Source organism: Erithacus rubecula (assembly GCF_903797595.1).
Source record: "Erithacus rubecula genome assembly, chromosome: 1".
Lineage (NCBI taxonomy): Eukaryota > Metazoa > Chordata > Aves > Passeriformes > Muscicapidae > Erithacus > Erithacus rubecula.
Window position 1 is genome coordinate 81,567,514 of NC_136658.1, and position 25,434 is coordinate 81,592,947.

At 37.2% G+C, this 25,434-nt stretch overlaps 1 protein-coding gene across 1 annotated transcript in view; it reads left to right on the forward strand.

Annotated features, from left to right (window-relative positions):
• ATP10A (ATPase phospholipid transporting 10A (putative)) overlaps positions 1–25,434 on the forward strand; it is a gene marked incomplete at its 5' end in the record, with an annotated part of 108,136 nt that overhangs the window by 49,147 nt on the left and 33,555 nt on the right. Inside the window, 5 exons of the mRNA XM_079298044.1 lie at positions 9,225–9,310; positions 15,682–15,788; positions 15,893–16,024; positions 18,325–18,458; positions 20,036–20,288. Of these exons, the coding sequence (XP_079154170.1) occupies positions 9,225–9,310; positions 15,682–15,788; positions 15,893–16,024; positions 18,325–18,458; positions 20,036–20,288 (712 nt within the window). The remainder of the gene's footprint in view (positions 1–9,224; positions 9,311–15,681; positions 15,789–15,892; positions 16,025–18,324; positions 18,459–20,035; positions 20,289–25,434) is intronic.

A 25,434-nucleotide genomic window follows, 5' to 3' on the forward strand; every position in this document is an offset into this window, starting at 1 on the left:
CCTCCAAGTCTTTTACACAGTTTAGTGGTGATAAGCCATGGTGGTCATCAGACTTTTGCATTGAAATGTGACTTACATGAGAAGTGGCAGGCTGTATGTCTCAAAACTTCTATTTCAATGAAATAATGAACATTTCTGTTGATTGGTTATACTTGGGTTCATACTTTCAAGCTCTGCTATGACTCTGTGATGGTCAGATATTTTCCATTACATGTGTGTGCTCAAGAGTTGTGGTTGTCCTGCAGGTAGGTCCTGCCAAGATACTGCTCTCCACACAGTACTATAATGCTTATACATCTATTTGGAGTTGAATTAAAAACATCAGTAATGCATAGAGATTTCTATAAATCAGTGCTAATACCCTAATTCATCTTTCTTAATGGTAGAGAAGATAAACTAGTTTACATCAAAGCAGGGAACAGCCTTTTGACTTCCCAGAGAAAGAGAATTTGATTAACATGCAGCATGGTTCAAAAATGCGTATAAGTTGTCTTAAGCATTTTCCCTTCCTCTAATTAACTTTTCCAAGCTTCTCTACTTACTGTATTTTTGGTGTGACTTGATTTAATACCAGACTGAAAACTATACCCCAAATGGTCTCATATACCTGTACAACAATGTGGCCTGTGTGGCTGAGATCATGGGGATCTGACTTAGAGGCTGCTGCAGTGTAATAGGGAGGGGTAAAAATGACTCAGTCCTGCAATTAGCTGCATGGAGGTGTGTCATGTCAGCTACAAAGAACCAAAAAAAATGGACTATCTCCTGGTACTTCATAGGAAGCTTGTGTTCTTTAGGTTAGATAACTGATAATGACATGTAAGAAAAATGAAACAAACTGTTTCATCAATTGATGTTCTCCCTGTTGGTCTTTCATCTGGCATTTGTTCTCATTGGTTGCCCTTCAACATCTCACATTTTTTGAATGCTTATAATAATGAATATATGCATAAGAATCATAATCATGGAGTAATTTGGGTTCTGAGGGAACCTTTAAAGACCATTTAATCCAACACTCCTGCCAAAGGCAGGACATCTTTCATTAGATCAGTGTTCTCAAAGCCCTGTTTAATTTGAACCTGGACACTTCAGTGGTGGCATATCCAAAGCTTCTCTAGGCAACCTGTCCCAGTATCTAACCATCCTTTTAGTAAAAAATGTGTATTTTTGTATAATCTAAATCTACTCTCAGTTTAAAAATGCTGCCCCTTGTCCTATCACTGCAAGCCTTTGTAAAAAATCTCTATCTTTCCTATAAGCTGCTTTTATATATTGAAAGGTCTCCACAAGGTCTCCCTGGAGCCTTCTCCAGGCTCAACCACAACTCTCTCAGCCTTCTTTCATAGGAGAAGTGTTCCAGCCCTTGGATCCTTTTTGTGGCTTTCCTCTGAAACCACTCTGACCTGTTACATGTCTTCCTTATACCAGAGCTGGACACAGCACTCCAGGTGGGGTCTCATGAGAGTGGAGTAGTGGGGGAGAATCACCTCCCTCAACTTGCTGGCCACACTTTTGTATATTTATGTATGCAACCAAGGCTACAGCTGGCTTTCTGGGTTTGCCAGCACACACTTCCAGCTCATCCAGTTTTTCATCCACTGGTATCTCCAGCGCTATTCCCCAGGGCTGCTGTCAATCCATTCATCCCCCAGTCTGTATTGATATTGCCCAACCCACATGCATGTGGCCTTGTTGAATTTCATGGGGTTTGTATAGACCCACCTCTCAATCCTGTAGAGCTCTCTCTGGACGGCATCGCTTCCCTCCAGCATGTCACACCACACAGCTTGGTGTCATCTGCAAACTTCTGAGAGTTTCCATCCCACTGTCTGTGTCACTGATGAATAAATAGTACTGGTCTCCCATACAAACCCATGAGGGTCACCATTCATTACTGGTTTCCATCTGGACACCAAAACATTGACTAACTCTTTGGACATGGCCATCCAGCCATTCCTTGCCCATCTAACAGGCCAAATCAAAGCAGAAGACCATATCAAAGCAGAAGTCCAAGTATTTGACTTCTACACAGGAGGTAAGGAAAGCCTAGACAGGAGTAATAGACTCTGCTGCACTGCAGAGATCTAATTCAACAGGTCATAATCATATACATATACATATACACAAGTGTGTTTGATTTCCACACTTACCTGAACAGAGCTGAAGACAAGACTGTGCAGGAACTTTGTAGCCATTGTGCTTGCCTGAAGTATGAGGCTGTCTGGACAGCTAAACAGGCAAGCAAAGCTCAGTCCCTGCCATAATGATACATTTTCATTTCTCTCAGCTCATTTGCCAGTTTTAAAATCAATAAGGCCATTGTGAGTTTCTTTTCAAAAGACCCATGCAATCAGCTGGTGTCTGAAAAATAAAACACTCTTTAATTCCTTGAGGAGGTGTTCTTCATTTTGCTAGTAGTGGTTTTAACATGTTGATTGAAAAGGAACTTGTTCAATAGATTTGATAACAGATGAAAATGGACCAGAGGGGAAGCTGCTGACCAAAGTTTCTGCAGCCATCCCAACTTCCCCCCTGTTCTGTGTATGCCAACCACAGCCTGCTAAATCTTCACAGCCTGTTAAATCTTCACACCTGCACCTCTGGCCTCTCCACAGAGCTAAGGCAAAAACAGAAACAGCTGAGATTAAGCAGAGAACGTTCACCCTGAATGCCATGTTTGCAGTAGGGTGGGCATGTGATGGTAAATATTGATAAAAAATGTGAATCCAAGTGAAGACAGCATACCAGTGTCAGCTTGGGGAGTTTGGACTGGATTTTGACACCTCACACTGGAGTTGCTCATGGAAAGGCTGACAGAACTGTGGTAGTGCTAATATAAATGCTGCCCTGTAGCATTTGGAATAAAAGGTGTCTTTTCATTAGGATTGCTTCTTTCCCTTTGTGCTCCCCTGCAGTTGCAAGGGGCTGGAGTCCCTCAGTTCCTTAGGCAATTGTTGTATGTTAGGGGTTTCCCCCACATCCTTGAGACATTTCTTAAACATGATGCTTTGTAAGGAAATGCTGCTTTTATCCAGATTCCCTGTCTTCAGGCTGAGGTAGGATCATTGAGCTTTGGTGTGTTTAATTGCATCCTGACACTGTAGCTGCTACTGTTAGGTTTTACTGTTCACAAGAATATCCCTGCATTACTAACCACTCCCTTTCCTGTCAGGACTCTGGTGTTTTGGGTTTTATTTGTGGAGTGATGTAAGAGCAGTGTTTGGCATTTCTCTCTTCTGGTGAAGGATCTTAGTCCTTCCCATCACCATTTCTTCTGGCAGAACATCGTTCCACAAGAAGTCAGACTGTCCAGCAGTCTGAACTAGAGCAGGAGCAGGACAAGGTATATTCAGAAGCTGACCTAAGCTGTTGTGCTACTACTTTAAAATGACTGCAATGTTTTTGCCACTAATCAACTGGAGTTTTCTTCCAGCACTTAAGAAATGGAGCAGAAAGACTGCTAGAAATCTTCACAGAAAGAAAGAACTGGATAGTGGGGAGAATTACATTTGTCTGTGAGCATGAAGCAAAAAGTCCCTGCAGGAGCAGGGTAGTACACAGAGTTTTGAGAGTCCTTGAGAGGCTTTGTCTGTGGTTTAGTTGAAGCACTGAGCTAATACTGAGGTTGGCTCTTGCAGACTATGCACCCATTCATTTATTCTAGTGAGTGGCTTTTGGAACAAGCAAATACCACTTTCTTAATTGTCCAGGTCAAGGTCTGTATTTCAGCCTTGACATGCACTGTTCCCTTACCACTCTCCAACACTACTATTGTCCATAAATTAATTTATTCACACCACCATAATTTTCAGTGCAGTGCTAAGGGTGGCCATAATCCTGAGGGACATTAAAACTTGCATATGTATTTTCAGTGTTGACATATTTTTTGGTGTTTCTGTTCCATGATTGACTAATAGCAGTTTCTTCAGCTGGCTGTTACAGAATTATTGAGATCTTCCTAGGCCTTTCAAACAATTCATTTTTTTTCCTGCAGCCTGGATATTGCACTATTCCCTCATGTTATTTTCTGCAAAGTGGAAAACTTTGGTCACCCAGAGGAAGATCAGCCTCCTAAAATGTATTTGACTTGCTCAGTTGTTCCAGTGTTTCTGAATACGTGTTACTTTTAAACAAACAATACTCAAAAAACTCTAATTATAGTAGTAGTTTTAAGTGTGAAAACCAGAATAGTTGAATTCTGATGTACAGCTGGATCTTCTTAGCTCCTAAACAGCATAGATTCAGCTGTTTCTTCCTTTCCTTGGGAATTAGTGCCACAGATAAATTTTGCCATAGAGACTAATGCAGTTTAGACATGAAAACATTTCACTCCTTCAGTATATAAACAGTTCATATGCTTTGAATACATAACATCAGTATGTAATTCCAGTTGTACATTAATAAAAGGTCAGATTAATTTTATATGGTAAAGGCAGGGTACTGCTATAAAAAGCAGTAACAGGATGGACCAGTGCATTAACAGGATGAGTTCTTAGTGCACTTAAAAGCTTTTAAACTGGAAAAGCTATTTTTCTGGCTGAGGCAGATTTTTGTCTTTTAAATATTTTCTTAGAGTTGTCCCCATGACTCCATTTCTCCTTTTTGTGTTTCTTCCAGACGTACACGCCAAAACAAATCTCAGAGCCCTCATCAGCCCTGCACTGCAGGGAGAAGTCTGGATGAGATCCCCAGCATAGCCAGTAAACCCAATGTGATAAGCAGGTTACTGTCACTGTCACCCAAGGCCATCCTGGGTACCCAATGCTGTCCTATTGGAAGGAAGGACTGAGCATCAAAGTCAGGTTTCTGCAGCAGTGAAGTAGGGCAGATGAATAAAGGAAAACATTTTAATAACTATGCATTATTAATATCACTAGCAGGCTATTAAAACACCCATACAACAGGCATTTAATGAAGGGAAATATGTTGTTTGAACATTGTGTAATTGTCAAACTGACTCATCTGGCATGCTTTGCTTCTTGAGCTATGACAGTTTCGTGAGGTTGCCAGCAGAACTGAAAAGGTTGGCATTTCACTGTGGAGATTCAGACTCATCTTACAGCTGAAGCTACAAAGTCATGTTGGAGACAGCTAAATTCAGTCTGCTTTTTTGTGACAAATCTTTATACTGTCTTCATCTGTCTACCTGTTGGTTTCCCAATCTCTGAAGGTATTGTAATATTTTCTTCCCCTCAACACTTCTTCTTTTTTAGGGTATAAGACATAGCCCAATTATTTCAGACCTAAGATATTGTTTTAAATGGAACCTTTTTTCAGATTTAATGGCTAGTGCATTGTTAAAAGGCTAGTCACAAAACCCTTTGCATCTGCAATTTAACTTTAATTTGAAATTCAGCTTTGACTGAATCAATATTTAGCATGCTTTTGCAGTTTGACTAGGTCTGCTTATGTAAGGAAAACAACCTTTTCCATTGCTGCATTTAGACTAAGAATGAATTTCCTGAGGTTTTAAGAAAGTGGGAGAAATAGGATTTATGTATAGTATGTTAAAAATTTTCCTAGCAGGAGGAGTCCTGAAGAAATGAAATACATTCCATAGAATCCATGGGTATATAAAATACACAAGTATCACCGTGTGTCCTCTTGACAAGTTTCAAACTTTCAGAAAGACCTATGAGGGTGTTTTGACTTCCTAATAAGTCAGCAGTTTTTTCCCAAGAAAAGCAGTGAACTAAAGCTATCTTGGCAAAATCAAAAAGTGAAGTCAGGGATTTGATGAAAGTCAGTTTCTTATTGAATCAAAGCCCTTCTTATGGGTTTTTTTTTTCTTTTCTTGGTTTTTTTTTCATTTTGATATGACATAATATGGCAGAAGAGTTGAGCAAGAGGTAGATTTTACTCCTCCAATGTATCTCAAGCATAATTTAATACTCTCTGAAGCATAGTAAATTATTAGAGTATGGGTCTGGGCTCCAGGTGAAGCACTACCTAGTAGCAAGTCATCTGCCATGAGTGAAAGGAGTAAGTTTTGCTTTATTGTATGGGGGCTTATCCTTGGAAATAGTCATGGAAAGTAAAATGTGCATTGTAGAAAAAGTAGAACTGCTTGTTCAACAGAAATAATGTGGCTGACATGAATTTAGCCCTGGCCTTTGCTACCTAACAGTTTTCTAAAATACTCTGGGGAACTTATGTGCAATCAGTGAATCTCTCCCTAGTTTTTATCAGCAAGAGTCAGTTGTCCATATCAGTGGTGCACAAGGTGCAAGTTTGGGACACTTCCTGAGGTACCAGATAAAAAATTATACATTTTTTATGTATGCCTTCAGAAAATGTAAAAAATACCCCCAGCTGCTTTTTGTGTATGACCCAGCCTTGTAGATATGCACAGAGGGATGATGACACCAGAGAAGTCAAGATTTCAGGGAGATTAGGCACTGAAAAGCCTCATCTCAGATTGCAGTCTGCTGAGGCATGGAGCTTTTCCTCCCTCTTGGCTTTAATGCCCAGCAGTTCTCTAGGTGGGAAGTAAGGTACACAAAATCAGGCACATCAGATAACTACTGCACAAAGGTCTGGGCCAGTTCAGTGTTTGACCATACTTTGATCTTGTTTCTTATGTCTTAACAGTGATGCAGAAATTCAGTGTAAGAGAAACATTAAAAGTAGTAGTGGAGATTTTTTTTCATGGACTTTTACAGGAGAAAAGAGCAAATCTGTGCACTGTAAAAGCAACACTGTTAGCTTTAACTTCCATCTAACTGCAGCTTCTCTTAGCTGCTAATACATGAGAACTAATACATGAGAACATCAGCACAGTTTGTGTTCCAATTGCTGCCAAAGTATGAGTATCAGCACTGAAAAGAGCAAAACTTTGATCTTGTGAAATCTTATGTTAAATTTGTGCTTCTTTATAACCACTGAAAGCAATCATAACAGTGTTTAGATATTTGTTCTTTCATTTACCAGAAGGTATTTTCACATCAAAACAGTGTCATCAGCAGTAATATACAATGTATATCTGCATTTCCATTTCACAGGGAAGAGATGGAGCAGTTTGATATATCAATAACCCAAAGGGATTTTGCCATAAATCAGAATTCATCAGCTTTTTTTTCCTTACGTAAACTACTATTCTAATTGGGTTTTCACTCCCAGATATTATCTGAGTAAAGACCATAACCACATATTTCAAATTAATTGTAACAGAACACAAATACACAGACAGATTTAATGATAAAGGACTTTTAGTTCCAAAACTGAGTCATGACTGAAAAGAAAGCAACAAACAAAGGAGGGAGAAGGACAATATTGCATGGTACTGATGGGGAGATCAGATACATTTAGTTCTCTCTGAGCTTGACAAGATCTTTCTTTTTATGTGAAGACTTCAGAAGCCTCTAGATCTATGTACCTTTTTTAATCTTTATTTGTGAAATATAAATCTTGGTGGCAGGTTTTCCTTTTCTTAGCAGAAAGGGAATTCAGCTGTCCAGCTGCTCTAGAAGATATTGTGTCTGAGCACACTCTGTCTGCTGAGTTCAGCAGCCATACAAAATCTGCATTTGGTTACATTGGGTTTTATTATTTGGTTTCTCTAGGATTCCCTCACATTCATTAAAGATATTAGGATTTATTTCTTTTCTTTTTTAAGACCACTGAATGAAAATTTGTGCTAAATTAAATGTATTATATATGTTTTGTCATAATAAGGAGAAAATAAATGTTTCCCATTCCATCCAATTTACAAATGCAGTTTAAGCTACAGTGGTAAATGTTTGTAGATAATTTTTTCCTATACCTTTTAATTTTTTTTCTTCTGCCAGGGAACATACTGGGGCAAGGAAGGAAAAGATCATCTTCTGGGACAGCAGAGCAGGTGTTATTTCTTGTTCAGGCTCAGGTTCTTGACTGCCAACATTGATGTAATTTGGGGAGTCTGATTCTCAGCAAAGCAGTCTCTATTCAGAGCTGTCCTTTGTTTTTATTCCATTTTTTTCCCCTTGTTTACAAGCTGAATTCTGCACGTTGAAATTTTTCTTTCCTCCAGCGGGCTGTAGCTGTCTCCAAGTGACAGCCCATTTTCACAGTTCTCTTTATCATCTCGTGTTTCTTGAAAATACAGAAAAGGTTCTCAAAAGTCTCAGGCGTGGGTGGTTTGAATTGCCACCTGTATAGTGTAAGTCTGTCTTCATTCCAGGTGTAACCAGTAGAAAAATGGTGGGTGTTGGTTTTCATGCTGACATATCCTCTAGTTTCTTTTATCTCTTACTCAAAATCTGGTTTCTTTCACCTGAGTAGAGGCAACATCAAAAAATCACAGAGACACCTGTGTGTTTCAGAGAAACTAGCAATAGGACCATGTCTGTCCTGTTCTCAGTCACAAGTTTACTCTAAAAACTAGTGGTTGAGTTCTCCAGCAGCTCAGCAAAACCTTTCTAAAACATAACATATGAAGTGCTGTCACTATTAAAAGCTTAGTAATATGATAATTCACAATTAGTTCTTATATTCAAATGGTAATCAAAGCAGCTTTATAAAAGTAGTCTCATTGATGGAGATAAACAGCACCACCAGGATCAGATACATCTACTCTCAGTGTGTAGTTTGATCTAGCAAATAAGGGAGATCTTTGATTTTTATTTAACAAAATTAAGCAATTCTGCTGTGATACAATGTTTTTCTCATACACAACAAGGTGCTAACTAGAGGTAAACTTAAATAGTCAGCATAAATAGCAGTTTCAGAGTAATGAGCTAGACAATCAAGAAGGCTTTTAAGTGATAATTAAGAAAAAATTATTCTGCTATATGTGTGTAATTTACTGTGTTAGATTAATTTATCTCTGTTAGCATAAAGCAATTAAGAAGTCTTGCTAATATTTCAAAAGCTCATATTAGCTTTTTGCTAATTGGCAGTATATTGACTTATATTCTCCTAAATTTTCGCTGGCTTCACTGAATGTGAAAGATAATGATAATATTTAAGATTTTGAGATTTTCTTGATAAATTTCATTTTTCCACTGCAAATTAAATTCATTTGTCATCTTCCACTTACAGAACAAAAGTCACCCTATAAGAGAGATTTTGGGAGGCATCTTTGGATTTTTTTTCCCAGGTGCCTTTGATTTTCAGTACCAGTGGTCTGCATCTTTGCTTTCATTGTCTTTAGAAAAAACTGGACTTTATTGTATTACAAAAACTAAAAAAGAAACTATTTTGGATGTAATTTTCAAGTCTTTGCTCTGTTCTTATTATTCCAGGACTCAGAATTTGACCCTTTGAAGTTCACCAGTGTGATTGAATGTGAGAAGCCAAACAATGACTTAAGTAGGTTTCGAGGTTACATGTGAGTATTTCATATAGTATCCTTCAGTATATACTCGTTTTCTCTAACATGGAATAAAATAAATGTTTGTTTGCTTTGGGCTGTCTTCTCTAAGTTGCATCATCATCACATCTAAACAAGGCTGTATATTTAAGGTTCTTTTAGAGGATCCTCACTTCAGGGTGAGATGGGAACCTCATGTTCCATTCCTTAGGATGGATTTATTTGCTACCTTCAATCACCTTACACTACAGAAATGAATGTATGAAGCACTGCAGTTGCAGGCACTCTTCTTTTCCTCCATGGATCAAAAAAACCCCATCTGGAAATGGGAAGAAATAGAAAATAAGTCCAAGAGAGGGAACAAACAAGCACAATCTGTTGTACACTTTCATGAAGATGGGTCTGTTGGATGTTTCTTTTAATATATGTGTCATTGAGGAAAATCAGAAGGCAAAACTGATATTTCTCCAGCTATGGCACTGTTCCTTTCTTCTCATTCAGATAAAATGAAATGATTGGCTCACATGATGGGTATGCTTGTGCATTACTACATCACCTATGCACACTTGACTTTAAACAAACAGAACTACATTAACAGGGTGCTCATCAGTGGTCAATCAGAAACAAATGTTTTAGGGTGTGCAAAGCACTTTACTTCTTATGTAGCCTGGTCTGTAGTGTAAAGGTATATTGATTGTAGTGGCTTAGGACATGCACTCTTGCATGATTTATTTTTCTACAGTCTGTTAATCACGTGGAGAGTGAGAGCCCAGGATACATAATTTTTGCCCAAATTTAATGACGAGAGTTAAACTGACACTAACTCTGTTTCAAATACAATGATTTATCACCCATGTTGATTAGGAGTGATAAGCAGTATTAAATTGTGTAAATGTCACAAGGTAAATTACTGGAGCTCGGGGAGTTTTTTATAGTGATGCCATTTACCACCAGAGTTACTACTCTCAGATGTCAGAGATTGTGTAGGATGTACTGTCAACTGGTGTAAATCAGGACAGTTTCTTTGAAACTACATCAAGTTGTAGTGTGGGAAAATGTGCTCCTTTATTTAGCAGCACAAAGCTCTACAGTTCATATGAAGAAAAAAGTTTAGTATTAGACATTACTGCATGAGGGTGTGTAACAGAGAGCCTGCTCTACTGCAGACATGCCATTTCCAGATATGGAAATGGAAAGCTTGGCAGCTTTTCTAGCACACTTTATGTGTGAATCTTAGTCCCCAAAAAGACAGAAAATATGCATACATTTTTCCTTCATTCTATATTTACTTATTTACTCCATGTGGAAAAGGCCTGTGGCATGTAAGTTACAGAACCATTTGAATTACGTAGCAGAAAACATGGTAATATCTTTTTGGTGGCTGTTGTTTAGCACTGATTATATTGAATTTTCTTTATATTTTATAGTGACACAAATTATGTGAATATGTTTGGACACAAATTTTGAATCTGGCAGAAAGCATCAGTTGATTTCCAGCTCTCATCAGCTATTTTCCAAGTGATTTACAGCTAAAGGACATGGGCCATTAGAATTAGAGAGTGGGGACCAACCCATCAACAAATAAATTCTCAGTCCCCTAATTCATCACAGAAGAAGGCTTTTTCCCCCCATTTTTTAGAGATCCTTCATTAGTATAATGGAATCAGGAGTCTATTTTAAATCACACATTAACAAGAATAGCAATTAGCACATCTGCACTGAAACATGTCATTGTCAGATCAAACTCACATCTTAATTCTTGCTCAAAATTTTTCAAGTTGCTGCTTGAAATAATGGATCAGATAGCTACCAGCTAATAATAGCTTAAATGAAAAGAAATTATACCAAAATATTTAAATAGGAATCCCACGAAGTAATAGACTTTCAACAGATCCATATGTAAAAGTAATGAAACGTTAGTAACAAAGTTTCCTAGCCATTTTGACCACTAGTTTTCCAGTTTTGACTCTGTTTTTTTTCCCCCCTGTATGAAATGTAGTCTTTGGTTTTAATGTCTCTGCTGACAAATCTTTCAGGAAATAGAAATATTTGTGTATGTATGCTGTAAACATGTAAAAAATTCTATTCCACACAGTTTTCCTGAACCAAAACTACTATAGGCAGCCAATGTAGCACAGGCAGGCCAAGATAAAAGGAGACATGATATTAAAAAAAAAAAAAAGATACTGCAAAATTCAAAATGCAAAATTGAGATGGGCCTACCCCTATCCTATATCTGAAAAAATGTACAATGCACTGCACTGAATTCTTCAGCTATGTTGCCACAATCTGCATTGAACACAGTTGGGATCTACAGATGCTGCAAAATTCAAAATGCAAAATTGAGATGGGCCTACCCCTATCCTATATCTGAAAAAATGTACAATGCACTGCACTGAATTCTTCAGCTATGTTGCCACAATCTGCATTGAACACAGTTGGGATCTACAGATGCACAGGCAGATTACCAGTTCTATTCAGGTACTTGCCTTAATTCTCTTTTGCAGTTTCTGCACCCACACATAACCCAAGCACATTCCCTCACTTTCATTTCCCCTATAAACCTATTCTGTATGAGAAGAATAGAACAAAACCTAACATACCCTCTGCCCGTATGAGTCTAGCCAGATTATGTAGAGCATGCATGGCAAACATTCAAAAATCCAATTCCAGGTTCCAAAAATAGCAATATTTGCTTTAAAATCTTGTTTGTACCTTTTTGTGTGTATATGGGCAAGGGAAAAAGAGAAGTAGTAATTGGGATTCTAACTTTTCAGCTTTTTGAAAATAATAATTTTATTCTTAGACAAGAACATAAAATTTTATCTGATCATACCAAAATAAGTATACTTGAAATTGTGAGAAGAAAAAGAAGGAGATGAATACATGTGTGTATTTCTGAGGTTGTCATAAGGTAAAAAAACCCAAATTAATACAAAATCATGTTACAGTTTTTTTAAAGAAAAAACAATTATAAATCTATAGTTATGTCTCTTTAATGTGCTATAGTAACAGCTCCACTCCTGGAATAAAAGACCAAAACAACCTAGACTAATTTTCATCAGTTGAGAGTCAGAAAGTTTCTGACTGATAATGTTCACTGAGATCATGTTTAAGATTATTGAATATTTTCTTTGGGAGTGTCAAATCTTGGAAAGTAATGCCAGCTTTTCCATTTCCTTTGTAAGACAGTTGATAAACCAAAACGGGAAAGAAAATACTCTTTTTTGAATACAATTATCATTGGTTACCTTGTTATTTAATGATGATAAACACATAACAAGTTAAAACATAATAGAAAGATGAAGTGAGCTACCATCAGGGTAATTTTTGCATTGCTGTGTTAAACCAGAGGCTTACTTCTGTATAAACACTTTCAGAGTGCTGTAGCATAGTAGTAGTTAACTGCAAATGATCTGCCCACTTCTCCTAATTTGTGGTGCATTTGTATTTTAGATGTGAAGATAAGCACATTTTTGCAGTGTCATCCATGTGAGAAATTGTAGAGAAGAAGAGCATTGCACCTGCTCTTGCCAGTGCATTTCCTCACAGCTTAGCCTTTGCATTCCAGGCATCTGAGTGGCTCCAGCCAGACACTGTTTTAAAGAATGACAGAGAAAATTTTCCTTCTTTGCCTGTAACTTACACTGGCCAGAATCCAGAAAGGGGAAAAACAGACTGTTCAGCCTTTGTAACAAGCTTAAGGTTTATAACTCTGCAGGACTAGAAATGGGAGCTAGGCTGTCTCTCAACTCAGACTCAGAGTTGGCAGGTTTGTTATCAAAGTGAGCAGTTTTAACCAAGTCTAGTTTTCATTACTTTTTAATCCAGACCTTTATGTCTGTAGTTTTTCTTCCTTTTATCATCAGAACCCAAGTGTTTTATGTGTATGTTGTGTAACTGAGTCACTGGGAGTGACTGTAGACAAGAGGCAAATGAGTTTTCTCCAGCCTCTGCTGGCTTCTTGTGTCCAGATTTTGATTTCATCCATGTTTTCTTAAAGGTCTGGTGAGCAACAGCTGAGTTCTCTGATTTGATGCATAAGTAAAAATCAGTACCAAATGCATGTAAGGATGAGATGTGGTAAGAAGGCTCAGCCTGTGGGTAAGGGCAGTGGATTGGGATTTTAACACCAATGGGTTAACTTCAGATGTTGCACAATTGTTTTGGAGTTGTTTTGTAAGCTAAGATAGGAAGAACAAATATATAATTGTATAGAGCAAATATGCAAGCAATTGTATATGAAGTTTGCCATGTGCAATATACCTGGCACAGTCCACTGTTTCTGTGAAGTGTGAAAAATTAACAAAGGTTATAAAACTAAAAAGTCCCATTTATTAATAGGAATCATTTGAAGATTTTATTGGAAAGTCAAACATTCTCATGATTTAGAAGAAAGCCTAATGTAGAATTTACCCTTAAGAATCAGAGGAATGACAGAATCCTGGTAGTGGTGTAATTTCGACAGTATGGAATCGTTAAGAAGTTATTTCCCATAGTTTAAGCACAGACAAATTGACAGCTACTGACATTTTGCCAGAGGGATGTTGGGCAGCCCCCCAACTGATGCTGTTTTGGTAAAAGGTGAGACAGTGGGTTAAGGAGGTGTGCGGAAAAGAACAGAAGTGAAACCTCTGTTCTTCTATCTGAGACTGGCAGGGAGTATGGGCTGGGCAGGGGAAGTTCTCTCCTAACTAAAAAACCACCTTTGGCTTTCGTGTCAGAATTGCAAATTTGATGTTATCTACTTCTTTCTTTCTCCATTTCTGGTCCCATGTCAGATGTTATCACTGCTGCTGCTACCTCAGCAGTGAAAAACCAAAGGCTTTTTCTCCATCCCTGCAGAGAAAAGCTAAGCATACTTGTTGAAACACCAGTACTTTTAGTATATATGTATATATTTTGAGCAAAGGATAGGTATAGGATATTGTGCTGTTGTAAAAAAGGCTGTATGTGTGTGTGTATATATACACAGGTTTATTCTGCTCACTACAAGCATTGTCTATTGGAGTTAGGTAGCATAACCAGCATTACAGAAAAATCTGCAAGTAGTCCTATGAGACTGGGACAAATACAAGAAACTCACTAATGTGAACCTTTTCTTCTTACAAATCTCAGGGTATTTGGTATAGTTCCTAGGCCTGAGATCCTAGAAATATGTACTTAAATTACAATTTTGGTCCTCACTTAGAGAATAATTGAAAAGGGGAAAATATGAATTTGTAACCCAGATGTGAAGGTTTAGAAAATAAGAAGTACATAAAAAGAACAATTTTAAGCCACTTTGCAGATTTCAGGGGACAGAGGATTTTCAGTGCTCAAATCCAGACAGACATAAAATTTGGTGTTGCAGCAGCACAATGCTAATTTTAGTGTAGTATATTGAAAGTGTATATTGAAATCTTAATGGTCTGAAAGTGAGGACAATACTTAAACAATCCAGTCTTGCTTTAGTCTTCTCTGAGGCATTGGGATACTTCAGTTGATAAAATGAAATTTTATTCATTTGAAAGTGCTTTTAAATCCTTATTTGGTTTGTCTTTTTACGTAACAAAAATTCTAATACCATTTTTAATTGTTATTATTGTTTAGCATTTCCCTGTTAATTCTCATAATGCTATTTTCTGTATTTCTCTGCCGGCTGAAATTTCAGTCAGTCCATGCACAGCAGATAATAAGTTGCAGTAGAAATGGGACTTCATTCCATTTTTCTCCTGTGCTTTGGTATTAGTCAATGAGAATCCTCAGTGTGCAGGCCATTCTTAGATAGTTGGTGAGACAGTTCTGAAATGAATTTCTCTTGTTCTCACTGATGAATACATGACATATTTTTCCTTTTCACTGAACTGACGTGTCTTATCCCTGGCACATCTTCCTTAGTATCATGCCTTCTGAAGAACAGTCATTTCCCAATTTCACCATATCTCTTTCTAGGATCTCTTTAGTAAGCACATGTGAATAGTGGGTTAATTATATCCACTTTCACAGCTGCTTTGAGGTAGACTGGATTAACTGTGATTGCTCAGTACATGTACAGGAAGTCCTGTGCATTTTCCAAGTATTAGCTAGGCTGCACACATGCTGTCAATTTGGCCCACATATCTCTAGTGAGCATTTGTCCAGGACATTTGTGTATCCAACAGCAACTGGTACTGCTCCAGCTGGGCTGCTGCATGTTAGGGATCCTTGGGTAAGTAAACTCAGTTTTCAAAATCCAGCAGAGAGCCTTTCCAGGAGGAAGATCTAATGAAATATTTTGCCATCAAATTGAAAAAAAAAAGACTTCTTAGATTTTGAAGATGTTTCCTGGGCTTGTTATTTTACAAGTATGATTTAACAAGCTTAATGTTTTGACATGCTGTGTTTTGTTGTTTTCACATTTTCTGTAGTATTCATAAAAGTGGAAAAAAGGATGGACTGTTCAAAGAGAATCTTTTGTTACGTGGATGTACCATTAGAAACACAGAAGAAGTTGCAGGAATAGTAATCTATGCAGGTAAGAGCTGTTTTTCTGTCTTTTAGGGCATACCATCTTCTTATAGTTTTCTTAAAATATTAGCAAAGTTCCATATGACACATTTGGTGCAATTGTTTCTGCAGGGCATGAGACCAAAGCTTTTTTAAATAATAATGGACCACGTTACAAGCGCAGTAAGCTTGAAAGACAGATGAATGCTGATGTCCTTTGGTGTGTCCTCATACTTCTAGTCATGTGTCTCTTTTCTGCCATTGGTAAGTGCTCTTTACTAGTAGAAACTTAAGTATTACACTGTCTTAGGATTCACGAACTTTATCAAAAACATACCTATCTGCCAGCACATAAAATCTGTAAAGCTGTCTCCATACTTATTTTTGTCAAAAATCAAAATGACTTGGTACACAAGCTGATCTAAATACCTTCTTGATCTCAGTCAAATATATGCTATTAGTACTAGAGATCTGAAGGCTTAGATTATACTACCCTGGATATCATCCAAATATGTCAAGCCCAAAAAAGCCCCCAGTTTATATGTAGTCCTCTCAAAATTACAGGTGGTAGGTGGAGTGTAATGTGCTAATCAGTCAGTGGAGTAATTTATAAGCAGAGAATAAACATAATCAGCACAGTGGTATTCCCCAGTACTAATTTTTAAATTGAGGGCACAGTGCACAACATGGACTCACTGTCCCTAAGGCTGCAGATTTAACATAGAAGAAATAAGCCAAAGTCTGCATAAATCCAAGTAGAATATTCTCTAGACTTCTGGGAGTGTTTAAGAAAATGCTGCAGTTCAGGTTATGTCTCTTCAGGCTTTTTGTGTTCATTTGTGAGAAAGAATTGAGTTTTACATTTGGCATGTGAATTCCATATCCTTAATATTTGTGTATTCTGTAATGTTTGCATGTGAGTCATATGGCATAAACACCAGAATGTTTCTTAACAACCGTGGCGTAGTTTAATAACAATCTTGTGCCACTTTAATACATCCCTGTGTGCCTTTTTCCAGGTATTGTTAAATTCCTGAAGATGAGTATTTCCAGCTGTGAATCAGCCAGATTATTTGTTCCCACTGAGTTCATGACAGGCTTTTGTAGTGTTTCAGTGCTGGGGAGCCCAGTCCCCAGGGCTGCAGTGTCACAGCAGGGAGCTGCTGCCTGCAGCTCTCCCCTCTGCCACTGGAGAGGTGTCCCCCACTCTGTCCCCAGATCAGCAGCAGCAGTGGGGGTGCCCTGTGAGGGTTCAGTGCACCTGGGGCTCTCCAGAGGTGTGGATGTGAGCAGGAGGAGGTGGCACTCAGTAGGTGACAGATGTGCCTTCCCTTCTGTCCCATCTGCAAGCCACCAGCAGAGGGCCTGAGCAAACTACTCGAGGTGCTGGCAGCCACCAGCAGCTGGAAGGAAATTTGCTCCAACCCTTTGGGTTGCCTGCTGTTCTGCAGAAGTCAGGCCATTTTTTCACACCTTCTGCCAATAAAGTGTAACTGGAGATATGGCACCTGATTCTTTCGAAAATCTAAATCTATTTATAAAACAGGCTTTAATGTAGGTCATTCTCAGTGTGGAGCATTCTATTTTTGCTCTCAAGAATAAAAATATATACATCAATAAAGGCCTCATGCATGTGATCTCATATTGGTAGTATAGGGACAAAATAAAGTGCTTACTTAGATGTTTTTATTTTTTAAGCATTCAATGCTGGATTTATGTATCAAGATGTAAAAGATCTTGTCAAAGGTGGTTTACAAAAGATTACTTTTAAACTAGACCTTTTTTTGATTTCCAACATATTGTGATAGTTTGAATGCTTTTTGTTGCAGAAGAATTCTTCTTTGTTTTTTATGCCTTAAAAACACCAGGCAGATCATTTCGGGGATTTTGGGGTTTTAAATGTTAGTACTGTACTTTAAAAGGCAACGTTCTGTCTCTTTAGCAAGAATGTCATTTTCCCAAAACAATAACAATCTTATCTTTATTTGGTTACTGGCACAATCAAAAAAAAAAAAAACCAAACCCAAAACATTTTGAGCAAGACCTAGAATTTTTTTGTTCTTCATTCCTCAGTTTCAATGCTATTGTCTCAGTTGATACTCTTATTTCATTAATTCTATGCATGTGGTGGATATGATTTACACAGTAAAATGAAAGTCTCTTCTAAAGTTAGTCTACTGGTAGCTGACTGGTGATATATCTAGTACAGTAAGTATAGTTCTCTCATTTTAACACACAGCATATCATTGAAATCAATAATTTTCTGAAGAAGTGTAGTTTTCTTTGGTGATTATAGAAACAGTCTAAACTACTAATTTAGACTAGCCAGTTCACTTTATTTAAATAAAGTTATGTGAAATGAGTCTTGCATGGCTTAAGGACAGCCAAATTCCTTTCTCAATCCTCCAGTCCCAAGGCAGAAAAAAACCATGAGTTTGAGACATTTTTCAGAAGTCATGCAGAATATTTGAAAACAAATACCAATTTCTCACATAACTCTTGAAAACAAAATCATACCATAAGCATTTTTCCTTGCTTTTTTCCCTCTTCCAATTCTTCTGCAGGTCATGGTCTATGGGTATGGCAGTATGGTGAGAAGAAGAAACCAATTTTTGATGTTCCAGGGCCTGATGGCAAATATTTGTCACCTGTTTTGTCTTCAGTGTATTTATTTCTGACCGTGATCATAGTGTTCCAGGTAATCAAGTTGTACATGCTGTCACCTCTGTTCCTAGCTGGCTGCAATGAAGTTACATGTATGCAATATGTGTAGTGCTCCTTTTTCCACTGAGGCATGTAAGAAGCTGATCAAGCACTAAACAGATCCCAGAGGGTTGTCATCAGTAGCACAGGGTCTGTCACTAGTGATGTACCCCAAGGTTCAGTAGTGGGCCCAGTGTTGTTTAGCTTATTCCCAATAACTTGTATGAAGGGGCAGATGGCTCCTCAGCAAGTTCTGGTGACACCAAGCTGGGATGAGTGGCCAATTACCCCAGAGAGCTGTGCAGCCCTTCAGAAGAACCTTGGCAGGCTGGAGGGATGCTCAGAGGAGGACTGCCTGAAATTCAACAAAGGCAAATGCAGGGTCCTGCACCTGGAGAGAAACAGCCCCATGAGCCAGAAAACAACCTTTAGTCTTCCTGTCTGCCCACTGTGGAACAAGGATGCCACTTTGGGTACAGTGTTGTGGTATGAAAATAAATTTCATATTTTCTAACAGCTTTTCAGATATATTCCTCTTAATAAAACCATATGTCAGCCAGGTAACAAACAATGTTAAAAGTTTCTTGGTCCTGAGGAGGAATATCTTGAATGGTGGAGGTGGATAAGTTGAGAGAAGTAAAAGAACCTCATGTCACTGAGATATATGGAAGTGTGCCTAGTGGGACACTGGAGGAGGTTGCTTTACTGGAGGCAGCAACTTGTTTATAAAAGGAATGAAAAAGACAGTAAAAATAATTTTTACTCTGAGGGATTGGGTTATGATATTGGTTAAGAAAATTCACCACAGAATTCTTTAAACACCTTCATTAAACACATTTCACTGTCGTTTTTGTTTAAATGACCATATTTGCCACTTACAGACATGCTGTAGTTTCTCCCTTGTATCTAATTCAGAAAACTAAACAATGTTTGCAGTCAGGAATTTCTATATTGAAAAAAAAAATCTGCAGGGAAAAATTTAGGTACAAATTTAGTATTTTATGTAGTTTTGACAATCCTCAAGAAACAGTTGAAAGTCTTTTCATGTCTCCTTCCTAGCACTTACAAAATGTCATCATCATTCAAATAAATTTGCAGAGCAAAAGCCAAGGCCAAAGATATTGTTCCTGTGGAGAGATTAACATTTCTCATTTTGCTTCTTGTATTCCTGAAAAGTGAATTTGTAAACAGTCAATTGTTTATGTAGAACAAATTTATTCAGTCCTTTCACACTACAGTATTCTGATTGTATGGTCTTGTTTGGGTTGAATTTTTTTTTTATTTTCCTTCCTCAACTAGTTTGAAGCTCAGCTTATTAGCCTAAGAAATATTTGCTTCTGTCCATGTTTTGATAATCAGTTTTCTAGGCATAATAATGCATTCCAGCTCAGAAATTCAGCATAGGTTTTCCTCATCTAATACAGTAAATAAACTCCTTAAACACAATAATAACTTGAGATGTTTAAAGTCCTTCTTTATGTTCCAGTCTAGTGCCAAGCTAAGTAGCTTTAATAATTCATTGTGTCCTTGCTTTTGTTTTCTCCTAATTCTCTTTCCTTTTTTGTATTCTAGGTTCTGATTCCAATTTCTTTGTATGTATCTATTGAAATAGTTAAAATCTGCCAAGTATACTTTATTCATCAAGATAAAGATTTATATGATGAAGAAACAGACTCTCAACTGCAGTGCCGAGCTTTAAATATCACAGAAGACTTGGGTCAGGTGCAGTTTATCTTTTCAGACAAGACTGGGACACTTACTGAAAACAAGATGGTTTTCCGAAGATGTACTGTTTCTGGAATAGAGTATTCCCATGATGATAATGGTGAGCTCATGGCCACTTCTCTATCTAACACTTGTGCTTCAGGCAAACTGAAGCAGTCAGAAAAGTTGCTGTAATGTTAAATCAAAAAAGGAAAACAAAAGAAATTTAACAGCTGTTTTCAGATCAGTGTGATTCAATGGCTGTGTTCAGCTAACAATGACAATCTAACTAGATTGTAATATCTACAGTGTGCTGTCAAGGTATTTAAAGCTTTTGACTTCAGCTCCTGATGTAATAAAGCACTTGAGTGCATGGCCAAAGTAAGAAAATTGAATGGTGCTGCTGGTATCACACTTGTTTGGTGTGTTTGAAGTGTACAGTGTAGATAAAGCTTTTATGCATACAGCCAGATTAGTGTCTGATCGAACACCTGCAATGAGATTATCCTTTTGTACTGAGAAATAAATGCAGACAAATATGCCAGTTTTCATATTAGCAAGAAATGTAATCTGATAGAATTGCATGTTTTGTTACCTTTGTCAGATTCTTTTCAGCTCTCCTGTGTGAAGTGTCTGTCAGGTATGTTTGCTCTACGAACACTGCAGTTGAGAGAATATCCACAAGTACCAGCCTCTTAAAACAGTAAAAAATTACTGTTTTCACAAGGCAATGTGAGAACTGTGCTCCCTGTGTTATTTCTTCATCCTTTTAAAATGATGAAGTGATTTCCTATTTTATGATGTTTATAGTTTGTTATTTTTCTCTAACATACTGTCATTATCATTTTTGAAAGAACAGATCTTAACTCTTCAAATCATATCCTGTATGCAGGCAAATATTGACAGTTACAATATCCGTGTTTGCAAAAAATAAGTTTCTTATTCTACACAACCCATAAAGATCTCTGATTAGGCAGTTTTCTCAAAGAACACTATAGAATTTCAGCTTACAAATAAGATACAGACTAAGATAAAGAATCAAAATAGACTGGGAACTCTAAAATATGCTTTAGAAGGATGATAAGATCTTAAATCAGAAAAAGATACTTTGAAGTAGTGAATTGTTCTTTTTTTTTTTTTTTTTCTTACTTTAAAGTAGTACTGAGATCTTAGATTTAAGGCATTCTTTTTCAAGAAAGCAGATCTTTGGGTAGTGTTACAAGTGTTACAGAAAGAACTTGGGGAGAACCTGTGACTTCCTCCCTCTGTACAGTAGGTAAGAAAGAGAAAAGAATTAGAACTTAAAGTGTGTTACTGAACTACTAAATGTGCTTGTGACACTCTAATTATTCATTATTTTTTGCTTCTTCTGTGCCACTGATTGTTTGCATGTTTATGCTAATTTCGGAGTGCATTCTGTTCCTCGCAAGAATTATGTTATTGCCAATTAAAACAGTGCAGAAAAGGTATTTTTATGAGCTTGATATCATCAGGCCCCTGAGTTTGAGTGTTGAATGTTGAGGTCTTTTTTCTTCAGATGTAGTGAATTTAACAGAAATACAAGTTGTTGCACACTTTCCTCTTATGATTTCATATTACAATATAAAAGGTAATGAAAACAGAGTGAATGTCACTATGAACAAGAGTGTCATATATATAAACTGATTTTTTCTTCAGTCATTCTTTTCACCTATGGCTTTGGGCTTCATTGAAACTCCAGTCAGTATAAAATTTCTGACAAATATAATTTTTAAATTGACGCAGAATATTAACATAGGATTTTATTATTTTAGGTTTTTTCCTCTAGGGAAAACAAGTTTTTCTCTATAATTATATAAATTATGATAATTTCTATTTAATTTGTTCTCTATAATCAGTATAAATAACATTCTTTATTCAAGTATTTTGTAAGCTATGTTCTTCAGTTTGATCTTATAACCATCTGTTTGTTATCTTTTCTGCTGCTGAAGCCTTCTTGTTTAGATATGATAAAATGTCTAACACAGCTCTTTCTAGTTTTAGGGGGTGCATCAACAACATTTCATTGCTGTGTGCTTACTTGCAAATGATTTGTCAGCTGCTTTTCTCTCTCTTACATCAGAGTATTTTCCTACATATGTTATAACTGATGCTATCCTGCTCTGTATATCAGGTTTTGTTGAAGACTTCATGAAAAAGAAAATTCTAAAATCTTTCACTTAGGGGGGTGATCTGAGTCTGCCATATATGCTGGAAAATCAAGTAAAAGTCATTTATCTTTTCTTGATCTCTTTCAAAGATGACACTATATCTTCACATAACAAAGTATTTTTTTCATGCACAGTGGTTTATTACTTGGAATACTACTTTGAGTAGCCCTTTATATGACGAACTTAATTTTAAATTATTTTACATGGGTCATGATGCAAAAGATAACAGGTCATTTTTCACTGTAAAAGCAGATGTCCAAGGATGGAAATAACCTTGCTCTGAGCTCTTTGGCTTAAGTTTGTTATTCTGCTGTGGTGGGTTAGCAGTGCCTGGCATTCCAGTTGCTTGACCCTGCTCATGATAAGATCCTGTTTTCAGATTTGGATAGCTGTACAAAACTTCGAACTATTTGGTTCAAATTTATCATGCTAGATGTTTGCCTCAGGCATAAGTTTTAGGAGAGAAATTTCAGTTATAACAGTACCACTCAGCCATAACCAAGAACAAGGCTAAGATGTAGCAGACTTTTTTTCCCACGGCAAGATGTGCTGGCAAGTTTTCCACTGAAATCATTTGGAGTCCCTATACTCTTGGGGTAAGCCATGCACACACACAGAGCAGGAGAGTTATGTCTGCACTGACAAACTGAGGTCTGAAATTTTCTAACTTTCGAACTTTCATTTTCTTTTAAAGCATTTTATTTTTCTGCATAATCTAGGACTACTTTATATCTGTTAATTACTCAACCAACAGATTGTGAATAGCCATCATAAATTTTCTCTATGCTGCTTTATAAGCTCTTTTCCCTAAAATTTATTCAGAGTTATGAGAAATTATCCCATTCTTTTCTGTTCTACAGCAATTGTTATTATACTGCATTTGACATTGTCATATCTCAGTTCCTTGCACTCAGGGAGAGCATTAAGCAATGCACATGAGTTCTGGGACATGTAGATTGGTCTTTCCCCTTCTTCCTCTCCCTATACATTTTGGGAGCTTGGGAGCTACTTTAAAAGTGTATGCTATGCAGTGTTCAATTTGGCATATTTGAGGCAGTATGTCTTTTTTTTCAGTGGTGGTAGTATCCTTTTTTCCCTTGGAAATTCCTAACACAAAGCTGTATAATTCCCCATGTGAAAGGTGAGCTTTATGATTACGAGAGAGAGTTCTGTTTTGCATCAGACATGGACGTGTTAATTATGATTTTCATCACAGAGGTTTATGCAGACCTTGCAGGGTTGAAGCAATTATGGAATTTAAATTTACATTACATATAAAAACTGAAACCCTGAGTGATACTCAATACATTTTTAGGTACAGGAAACAAGTATTCATGAATGCTCAGGAGAAAACATTTTCCTGCAGAATTCTCTATGAGCTCCAAGTTTCTTGTGACGGGGATGGTGCTTTGCCCAGAAGTGTTGCATTATTTTAGTCTAGACAAGAAGTGAAAAAAACCATGAATAATAGAAGGCAATAAATTGCACTTGTGTGGGACAGAATCAGCTGGAGTTAGTACAAAGTATTACTCATGGGTACTAAGCAAAAGCTTAGCACTAAAGAGGAATCCAGGAATGTAGGGAAAATTGTGAGCATACTTAATAATAGTTCCATGATGGAAGCATGATGAAATACTCATCACTGTTGAGGTCACTTACAGTATTTTGATTGTGGATCATGCACTCATTTGGATCAAACTATGGGAATTTGCACTGCACATTTGGGTGCTGTGGAGACTATATTGGCAAGGATCAGATACTAGTTACCTAATTGCTGATATTTGCATGGAGGATAGTAATCTGGTAAATTTACAGTTTCTGGAGAAAATGAAACATTTGTGGGATGTAGTTTATCAGATATTTTTTTTTTTAGGCATCTATGATGGTTCTCTAATACATGCTTGTTGCTCTGTGGTGTAGAATTCTCTGTACAGACAAAGAGAATTCCCACCTCATGTCGTATGACTTACCTTCTCCAAATCACATGGCCATAGCAGGCTAGGAGACAGCTTCTAGCAGTTCTTAGAACTGAGACAGCTTCTAACAGTTCTTAGAACTGGCCATGTCCCAAGTCTGCCTGCTAATCCCAGAGACAGTAGGTGCCCAAAGCTGACTGTGCTTCTGAAAGTCCTTACATGATTTAGCTACAACCAGATGGTCTTGGCCTGACATTTTTCATAGTTGTTTTCCAAATGCTGCATTAATCACCCTCTTGCCTATGGGACATGATCTCTGTTTTTCTAGTTTTAGCTACCCATTGTATGAAGCTGTTGACAAAACACAAATTGAATCTCCATTAATACAACCACACAAATCTGAAAAATCTGAATTTTTCATTCTTTGAATTCTTCCCCCTTCTTTCCAATGACTGAAAAGAACTATAGACAACATAAGAATTAGAGAAATTTATGGAAGTTAAGGTAGATGGAGAAAACCTCAGTGATTCTTCTCTTGTTTAACAAAGTTTCTTAATCACTCAATCAGAGGGAATGAGCTTCTTTCTGCCATCCAGTTTTTCATGATGAAAGTTGGCTAGCAACTAATTTTTACAGGAAAATAGATTATGTTAAAAAAATCTTTCCTAGTTTGGGGGGCTGTTTTGTTGTGGAATTTTGTTTTTCTTGTTGTGTGCAGTCATGAGAACATAGCCTGCATAGTCCAGCCATATTAGAGATTTTTTTTTTTTAAGGCACAGAAGTTCAAAAACCTTTTCCATAAATGTTGTGGTTGCTTCCAAAGGGATTTCTTATCTGCCACCTTTAAAATCTGACAAGCTTCAGGATAGTCCATCTAGCCTTTCCTGGAAAGCTGAAAACCTTTAGCAGAACTTGGTGCTTCAGGCATTCTGTGCAGCTTTTATTGTAGCTTCTCTTTAGCTTCCTTGCTGCTTTTTGAAAATTTTAAATTGGTAATTGAGGAGAGAATCGGTATGAGAGGGTGTACAACTCAGTACATGGGGAGTGTCCATTTTAGGTTCTGTAAAAGACAGAATAACTCATACCTAGAGACAGGCACTACTTTCTTCTAAGCACATACCTAAACTGACAATTTCTCTGAAAAATCTCAAGAAACATGAAA